The sequence below is a fragment of the Anarrhichthys ocellatus genome, unplaced genomic scaffold, assembly GCF_004355925.1.
Source record: "Anarrhichthys ocellatus isolate YVR2014 unplaced genomic scaffold, GSC_Weel_1.0 scaffold12, whole genome shotgun sequence".
NCBI lineage: Eukaryota > Metazoa > Chordata > Actinopteri > Perciformes > Anarhichadidae > Anarrhichthys > Anarrhichthys ocellatus.
The window spans coordinates 4,512,509-4,522,331 of record NW_022280042.1 but is presented as its reverse complement, the minus strand read 5'-3'; the positions used below and the strand labels follow the sequence as shown (position 1 = coordinate 4,522,331).

General features: G+C 41.7%; 1 protein-coding gene across 5 annotated transcripts in view; it reads right to left on the bottom strand.

Annotated features, from left to right (window-relative positions):
- The window catches only part of dmd (dystrophin), a 214,565-nt gene that overhangs the window by 92,118 nt on the left and 112,624 nt on the right, over positions 1 to 9,823 (bottom strand). For all 5 annotated transcript variants that reach the window (XM_031852205.1, XM_031852208.1, XM_031852207.1 and 2 more), the window contains 5 exons: positions 9,404 to 9,482; positions 7,691 to 7,803; positions 7,168 to 7,296; positions 3,740 to 3,932; positions 82 to 227 (listed from right to left, as the gene is read on the bottom strand). In XM_031852205.1, the coding sequence (XP_031708065.1) occupies positions 82 to 227; positions 3,740 to 3,932; positions 7,168 to 7,296; positions 7,691 to 7,803; positions 9,404 to 9,482 (660 nt within the window). The remainder of the gene's footprint in view (positions 1 to 81; positions 228 to 3,739; positions 3,933 to 7,167; positions 7,297 to 7,690; positions 7,804 to 9,403; positions 9,483 to 9,823) is intronic.

Below are 9,823 nucleotides of genomic sequence, written 5' to 3'. Positions count from 1 at the left end.
GTATGAAAGAATTAAAGTGTGGAATCCCTTCCTTAGTTATATTTATTCATGTTGTGAATGTGTGTGTATGGGTGTCTTTACCTGGTTGTCGTTCTGTCTCTGCTCCATCACAGGATACTCTGTGACCGCCGTAGATGGAATGGCCAGCTTGGCCTCGCACTGCTGCAACCATGCCAACAGTGTCCATATGGTTTCCTTATAGCGAGCCGGCGGTAAGCTCTCCAAAACTACACAGAGACAGAGACATGTGTCAGAGAGGCCGTCAGTGCAAATGACACCTTTTACTTTAATATCGGAGCAAATGCAGAAATACCAGCCTGAATACATATCTCATAATTACAAATCTTCTATCCTGCAGTGTGAGGAGATGCTGCTGTGCTAGGCGGTTATGGGAAAGTGTGTCTTTCTGAACTCATTCATAATTCATTTCAATATTTTTGTATTCACCTGTCTGTATGACTTTTCGACACTCAAAGAAATAATTGGGCCTATTTCGTCGCGTTAAAGTTAAAATATGCTTTTGTGTACAGTTGTAAAGAACCCATTGAGGAACAAAAACCCTCTTTTGCTGCTAAAGTGCTCGATATGGCTTCACCGGTTGACACCCTGCATTCTTTTTGACAGGCTGACGAGCTGGGCTGGAATTTGTGGTATTGTCCTGAGCTGGTTCTGTGCTTCTATATACAATTGTATCTGTATTTTGGACATACATTCATGGTCGCCAGATGACAAACCCTACAGATGTTGGTGTTGTCGGCATCCACTTGATGTTGAGCTCAATACTTTTGGTTTATGACCAAATATCTTCAAACCTAATGACACATTAGCCTCAGCTGCACTGTGTTTAGTGTGTATTACCAAATGTTAGCATGCTAACATGCTAAACAAAGATGGCGAACATTTTCAACATTATACCTGCTAAACATGTTGGCGTGGGTGAGAAAAGTGCAGTGTGTGGCACGATGAGAGAAGCTTTCCGAGTGAGTACAAAAGTACCGTTTGTCTGTCAGCATCTTTCTCCCCACCCTCTCTCAGTTTCTCTCTTTTTTGTTTTCTCATTTATTTCCATCATTCTCTTCCTCTTTAATGCAAATAGCTTTCTGCTCTTATTTTGTTTCAGAGACTGTCTGATTTAGTTGTGTCTCGTCTCGATGGCTGCAGCTTCTGTCTCGTTAAGTCTCGTTGTCATTGTTTTCACAGAGAGCATCTTCATAAACACAGTGAAAGTAGCACTGCAAATTGGACCAAATGACTCATTCTCACTAGTTGCTCACCATGAAGATGGGTAAATGGATGTAACCGCACGGCTGAGCGCTTACTGACTGTTCAGATGAGTCGATCCAGCTCTGAAATTGGCCTTGTGACGCGTCTGAAACTGACACGTCCAACACTAACACTACAGGGCTACCTAGAGGGCCAAAGTTTGAGTATGTAAAATGCTTGAAACTTTGCTAAATTACATGATAGTCGAGGGGAACTGTCAGAGCCATGTAGGTCCTCAGAGAGGGTCTAAGATCAATCAAAACCTATTTGTGAAAGATGTTGCTTCCAAAAAAGCCCAAACAGCATTTCCCCATCACCAACATAAAAGGATACCTCTCTGAAACCTTTGACAGGACACCTGATTTATGTTTGTAAAACTTTTCCATAGCCTAGAAGGCTATTTTTATGTGTGTGTCTACCCAATGAAATGTAAGAAGGGATGAATACAAAAGGGCCTTTTGTAGGTTGTAAACGATGACCTAGTGTGCGCGATCATGCACAAAACGTCAAATACCACGACATACAGACTCAAAATGTTGCTTTAAATTGGGCGCTACAAACACAATCATTTTTGATCAGTCCAGTCATAGATGACTGTCATAGCAGAATGAGTCGTGGTTGCTCGTAGTGGCGGCAGCTGTCGAAAACCTTCACAGAACATGTAGGTGTTCTAGCGAAAGCCTTCCATACATTTGAAATATACTCATCTGCAAATCCCTGCAAATCCCCAACGGATAGTTTTTTGGGGGGTTGTCGACATGAGGGCATAATGGAGAGTCTGGTTAAAGCTTTTGCTTTGCAGTTTCAGGTGCGCTTTTTCAACTCGTCAGTACTTAATCAGAATCAGCTTTATTGGCCATGTATGCGTACGCTGGATGTGATTTTTCTGTGACAGGTGGATGCTGGCACAGTGAGCCGGGAGAGTTTGGGTTTGAGTATTTCCGGGATGATGGTGTTGAACGCTGAGCTGAAGTCCACAAACAGAACCCTTGTATATGACCCTGGGGAGTCGAGGTGTTGCAGCATGTAGTTTTTTAAGTGAACAGAGATGCAGTGTCTCACCAGAGGATGCCTCAACAAGGTGGATGATTGTTGCAATTTGTTTTTTTTATCATTCTGAAAAAGTGTATTCATAGTTAGAGAACGGTTTGAAAGTGTTCACTTGATTTTCAGCCTGGGAAATAAAATGCCGACTATAATATCAGCATTACAGCACAATAAGCGATGTTTCGTGGCAGATTGATTTATCAGATAACCTTCTACAATACGCCACGCTGTGCCGTGCATGAATGATTTGTGCTGGTAATTGGAGAGCAGATCGTACGGAATCAGTGCTGCATTCATCCCCGCATCTACCCACGCTGAGAGACGTCGCTGTAGGCCGCAGATCTCAATGCATTCGCTCCGAGTGTGTCTGTGCTGAATGTTGGGTGGCTGTTGTTGGTAGGGACATTTGCCACTCTGAATCTGTCTGATGCAGCGTGTGGGCTACAACGGGCTGTCAAGGCCGACTTTCAGCAGCGGGAATCTGAACACTTGTATATAGCTACAGTTAATGGCATGCATGCTGTTTCAGTGACTTTTTGAAGGTGAACCACACTTCTAGCTTAATGCCATTTGTTGAGAACTTCAGTATTTTGTTTATGAAGTTGTTTGAAGAGGGTCTGTCTTTTAATCTTTTATTGAATATCTAATTAAACTCTAATTTCAGGAGAATTAAAGCTGTGAAATCACAGAGCTTGATACTTTAAAAGTCCTCTGACATATTGTTTAAACACATTTGCTTTTGTTTGGAATGGATTGAAGGGTAGTTAAGTTTTATCTGGCAACTGAAATGCCTTGCTTCATAAAATGCTCAGACTTTTACTATTTTTTTCAGAGAACTTTTACATCCATTTAGATAAATCATCACTTGAAGTTCATTGTTTAACATCTCGAGGGCAGCCAGTCTGTAAGTCTGCTGTCATTTGTCATCCAACGATGCAGGGATTTGCCTACAAAGATGAAATACTTAGTATTAAACTTAATGTATCAGTGGGTACCTACTGAATACTAATATGATCAATTGTTCTTCCAGGAACGTGCGCTGTACTGAGAAAAACAACAGAAATGTCCTGGATGGAGTCAACTCTCTTTAGTCTGATTTAAAATGATATTGTATTTTAGGTTGTATTTTGTTACTGTTTTAAAGGCGTTAATGTTCATTTCTTATTGACTTGCAGTGGTTTAACAATATTATTGAGGCATCGGTGCCTCCCAATATATCAGCAGGCAAGTGTATTGTCATAAGTGATAAGAATGATGTTTTAAAAGACCCATGTTTAAAAAAAAAAAAAAAAATCCTTAAAATTAGAAGAATGCAGCCCTTTCTCTAACAGACGGTACCACCAACTAATGAAATGAAGCATGCCTAAACAAAATCAGGGTTCCACAAGGTTTGAGTTTTTGCAGTGAATCGGCGTCTCTCCTCTCTCACCCATGTGTAACTGCCGCTCTCTCGCCCTCAGATCCTCCAGGACCTCGTGGTAGTGCTCTTTGAAGGCATCGATGTCGGCGTCCAGGAAGGCTGACGGGTCCTCCTCCCCTTCCTTCTCCTCTTTCAGCTGCTTCAGCTGCTTCTCTAGAAGGTCCACCTGGGGCTGCAGGGAGGCCAGGCGAGCCACCTCCTCCTGCCGGACAAGGAGAAGGAAAAGGGTCACATCAAGGATGAACCAACACAGCATGACTTTGTTGTTACTATGGGACATTTTGGGGAAGAAAAAAAACAAAACTCCACGGTAATATATCCATACTCGTCCAACAAGAGCTGATCTGTGGAAACGTTTTGTGTTATCATTTTTAAGCTCCACTCCATTTGCCTTATGCTAAATCAGTTGTATTTTACAGAAATGTAGAGTCCCAACTGTTAATGAATAGGAAGCCAAGCAGTAAATTGGACCAGCTCAGCAAAACCGAAATGTAGCTGTGAAACTTTTCTCCCTTAACTGTACAAAGAGAACAGGAAGAAATCAGCTGATTCAATAGCAATAACTACAGTATTTTCGCAGTTGGCTAAGTAGGCTACGTTTGTAACGTAGCTAAATTTACGTAGCCTACATCATTTAAATAAATGGTTGAGTATGCTACGTTTGGAACGTAGCTTAACTTACATAAACAACTACCTAAATTATGTAGACTAAGTAAGCTACGTTTGTAACGTAGCTAAATTTACATAGCCTACATCATTTAAATAAATGGCTGAGTATGCTATGCGTGGAACGTAGATTCATTTATGTAACGAAGCTTAATTTACATAGCCTACATAATTGATGTAAATGGCTAAGTAGGCTACATTTGTACGGTAGCCTAATTTACGTAGTCTACATAATTTAAGTAGTTAGCTAACGAACCTTCATCAGAGCTAAACAGGACCTTATTTCACATCAGTAAAGTTTCAGTTCACCTTTGAGCTCCATCGGCTCACAACTCACATTTGCATAGAGCCTTATCTGAGGGGAAACACTGCCTGGTTCCACCATCGTAACAACATTTTGTTTTTTCCAACGCTGCTTTAATGTCTGTACATTAGGAATTTACAGGTGCTGGTAGAATATTCCTTTACATATGCTGCTGTATTAGTCTTCTCATCTAACCCTCGGCAAGAAGGCAAATTTGAGAATACAAATATTCCAAAATGTCAAACTATTAAATTTTTAGCAAGCGTTACACAAACAGGAGGAAGAACATTTTTTGGGAACTTTTTTCAGCAGCGGATTAATAGACATTTGATGCTGTGAGTATTTGTATAGAATGTCAGCAGGCTTATCCTTTAGAGCAATGAATCAATTTCAACTAATCTTGTTTAAATCACATAAAAAGCGAGAGGGATCAGTCAGGGTGAGTTGCAGAATGTGGCAGGTAGGGCAGGCTAATATTCACTGGACTGTCCTGGGGTGAAGGCTTTGAATGCGGCTCAGTCTTATCCCCCTGTAAGAGTGAGTCAGGAAAGACTCTAGCCTAAAGCCAAGAGACTCACTCCTTATTCATGAGTAATGTTAGAGAACATAAGCATTTATAACCTCGACAGAATATATTTTCATAAGCTGACAGTTTGCCGTTGGGAAGGTTGTCTTAAAAGTTTCAGTAAATATTTTATTTTTTCGCTGAAATCTTTCCTGTTTAATGTAAAGATAGGAGCTCGGAAAGGATTTACGTGTGGGAGCAAGTTGTGTGTTTTCCATTTGTGTGTATGGAAATGAAAATGTGTGGGCGCACACATTTTCACCAAACCTTGTTGGTGTGAATTTGTCTGCGGTGGAAGCGAGACATACTGTCGAAGAAAACTTTCAGCACGCCATCTCTTTTCATTCGCCTCTCTTTCATTCTTCCTTCTTCCTAATCTGTCCATTCTTCTTTCTCTATTACTTTAAAAGCTGTCTCCCCTTCTCTTGCGTCTGTGGCATTTACCCTCCCCATATCTCCCCTTCTTATGTCCTCTCTCTCACTTTAATTATGCCTCCCATCCTCTCATCTCGCCTTGTTTTTTTCCTCCTGTTTGTCACTTCTCTTCTCCTGTTGTTTAGATGTTGCTGAAATGAAACCGTGTGTGTGTGTGTGTGTTCAATGCCAGTCAATACTGCTGCCGTTTAAGCCGCCCACTCATTGACGGACTAATTTGGTTTAAAGCAAGAGTCCGACAATCCCCCCCAAATTGCTAAATTGGCAGCATTAAACGTATGCAGAATCACCTATTAGTCATTCCTTTTTGCAACGTTCCCATGAATGTACAGACTGCTATCACTAGCTTTGATATTGAAGAAAACTTTAAATCCTTATCATTATTATTATTATTGTGAGGCAAGTTCTGCAGTCATAATGGCGAGATTTCCAGAGTCCCAGTGATTTCTTATCGGATTTATGGACTTTTATTTGCAACTCGCTACACTGGAAATATTGCTTTTCTTAGTGTAAGTCACAGTGAATCCAAAAATATGTTTGTATTACGAGAACTGACTGAGTTATGACTCCAAGAAGGAGTATGATTTTGACACAGATTTGCCTTACGTCTCCCCCTTCAACTCCCCTGTTCTTCCTTGGGGAGGCCCCATAGTCAGCTGAAAAGATAGATTCCGCAATTGATCGCCATATCTGTGTGACGCCAGGAGACAATCCGCTTAGCTGAGCAGATCAACAGGAAGCAGGGGAAAACTACGGAAGCCCTCGTAGGAAAGTGAGAAAGAAAATCTGGTGAACCACTCCGACCAGTCTGATCTAAACCGTTTTCTCTCTAGTGTTTATGTTTACACCAATAAGCACAATAAAAATGTTCCTCAGAAAACCTATTTCCCACCTGTTTTTAAAAAGGAACTTTTTTTTTTTACCTGTTCTTCATTCGTGTACACAAGAGGAGAAAACAACTTAGATCCGACTTAGAAAATGGATCAACAGAATAGTTTTTCTCCCTTGCCCTTCAGGGCTTCCGTAGGAAACAGCTAACCTGTCTCTGTCAAAGGTTTCAAGAATTTGATGACCCCCCCACCTTTAAAGTTCACTAAATATTAACACATTGTATCTGGTTTATTCAATCTGCACCAACAAGAAAGTGTAAATGAAATAATTTAGCTTTAGGTCAATCAATGTTACAATAAATGGCTCTACTTTCTTCGCTATCAGCCTTTACTAAGAGGAACATAGAGAAGAAGTTCACTTCATTTAGTCTGTTGGAATAAAATGAAAATACTTACAGAAAAGTGCTGTGATAGACAGATGCATGCAAAGAGACAACACGCCAAATAAATAAGGATACAGAAGAAATGAAGGTATAGAATAAGAAAAGCTAACAACAATTGGATTTCAACAAAAAAAGAAATGCTTTTGTGTGAGCAAAGAATAATGGATCACCCGGAGACAGTTTGTTTCACTCACCAGGCATCGGTCCAGTTGTACTTTGAGTGGTTCTGGTTCAGATGCTGGAGGTACCTGGACTTTGAGCCAGTTCTCACTGCATTCCACAGCCTGCTCACACTGCTCATACAAGCTGTAGAAGGCCAGCACCTGTGAGACACACACACATGGTAACACACAGTTAGAATAAAAGTGAAAATAAACAGAGCCTCTGTTTATTTCCCACACAAAGACACAAGCAAACACCAACACAACATCTGTCTTGTTTCAGAAAAACTCTTTCCTAGTTTGCAGTAGAGCTGCACGATGAGTCAGAATGACCAAACCTGTGGTACCCTCACGCTCATATTACATTGGAATTCTAACTCTCTACATGGGTAGCAATTTGTTTTGGTCAAAGTCTCATTTGTCATTACAGTACTGTAAATGTCTCTGCCCAACGACACTTTGACATGTGGACTGAAAGGTGCCAGCGATCGGACCCCCGATGCTCCAATTGGAAGACCACCCGCTCTACCTGTGAGCCACATGTACGTGTGTGTACCTTTGTCTGGTAAGCCAGCCATAACAGCTTGTCTGCCAACAGGGCACAGAATCCCAACCAGCGCTGGTTCAGCTGCTCCGCTGCCTGGGCAATGTCATCAGCACGACTCCCCTCTGTGGAGGGGGGGGGGACAGAAAAAGAGAGTGGGCTGTCAAACACACACACACACACACACACACACACACACACACACACACACACACACACACACAAGGGCACGACTGGTCTCTCTGTAGGACATAAATACACACACACACTATGCACACAAAATGTGGTGAATGTCATCTGTAGAGGTGAGGTGAGCTATCAATATTCTGCACAAAATGTGAGCTCCAAAAGCTGTGTACACACACACACACACTTATCTCACACTCACCGCCAACATTTTTTTTTTATGTAAATGGCCAATTTGAGGTCCACGTAAAAGTCCAGTGCCCGGAAAATGAAAACCTCTAAGAGGTTCCAGGAGGGAATAATCAATGCTAAAGTTGTACGAGGATGGATTCACACTCCTGCCTCTAAAAGGGTAACTTGAAGCCCATCGGCCAGATGATAATTGGACTTGGAAGGTAGCATCGTGGCACGCATGTCTCCAGATTGCTTCTTCTTCCTGTAACCGTGCCTCCATTAGGTTCCATTTACACGTCAAGCATTTGGTTGATGCTGTTTTCTAGCACATGCTACTATAAATAGAGTAGCATGCGCTTAATGCTGGATAAGCATTAAATGCATCCTCGAAATGAAGGGATCCCACATACACTGCTCTGCTGAAAATGTCCTCCTATTTGAGTCACTTTTGCTAAAAACCTAATGGTTTGACAATTTGTAAAATATCGTATTTTTTGCCGAGAGTTAGACGAATGGATTGTTAACACCCTCATGTCTGTAGGGTAAACAGCAGCAGATTAGCTTAGCTTAGCATAACAACTGGGAGCAAGGGGGAAAGCGTGGATCTGCTCACACTAAATTCTGCCTCCCTCTTAAGCACACTCATTCAAATATTATACCTCATTTGTTTAATCTGTTTCCAGTCTTTATGCTAAGCTAAGCTAGCCTATAGCTGGCTGTAGCTTCATATTGAATGGACAGATATGAGCAATCCGTTCTCAGTCCCCACGCGTAAGATACCGTCAACATACGCAGGAGACCGCTGTTCTTGTCCCTTGTAAAACCAAGCAAATGTAGACTTACTTTACCTTACTTTAGTTACGTAACTTACTTAATTTAATGACATCAGTTACGTAACAAGTGTGGTTATTTTAAGTAAGAAACAATTTCTTTTTAAAAACCAAACCACAATCTTTTCCTAAACCAAAAGTACATATATTTTTAATATATATATAAACTTACACACACACACACACACACACACACACACACACACACACACACACAGACTATTCAGTAAGTTGAGCAATATTCTGGCGTGTTCTGTTTGGATGGTGGTTACAGCAGTGACAGTGAAAAGTATTAATTGAGTGATTCTCTGCTTTCAAAAGCCCCAATAATCGCACAAGGACAGAGGAGAGGACGAACGAGGAGAAACATCTCTCTCTTTCTGTCTGGTCCTCTATCAGTGTTTCTATGGAGACAAGGAGAGAGGGTGGGACAGGTGGAGGCGTTGCCATGGGGACAGACAGGGTGTGTGCGTGCGCTGTGTGTGTGTGTGTGTGTGCACGCGTGTGAATGAGCGCGTGTGAGAGTGCACGTTACCCTGCTCGGCCAGGGTCTGCGCCGTGCGCGTTGCTTCTTGGAGCTTTCGGTACTTCTCCGGCCGCTCTCGTTCTATCGCCTGAGACAGAGAGGTAGAGAGAGAGATTATTATTTATTACAAAGAAAACCAATGTCCAATTCAGCAGACTATTACTTCCACTTCCTGTGGCTTTTCATCAACCTCTGACCTTCAAACCGCCGATCCTCTGATTGAAGGACGACCCTGCTCTACCACTGAGCCACAGTGTTTTATTCATGGCAGCTCAATATCTTGCTATACTGATGGAATTAGCTGAATTCATGAAATCATTAAGAAAAGACTTCCAACATGGAGAAAGGGCAGCATTTGTATTGTTTTGTTTGCTAAGCTAAGCAACAGCTGGCTCTAGCATTTACAGTGGTGTACGGACACGAGAGTGG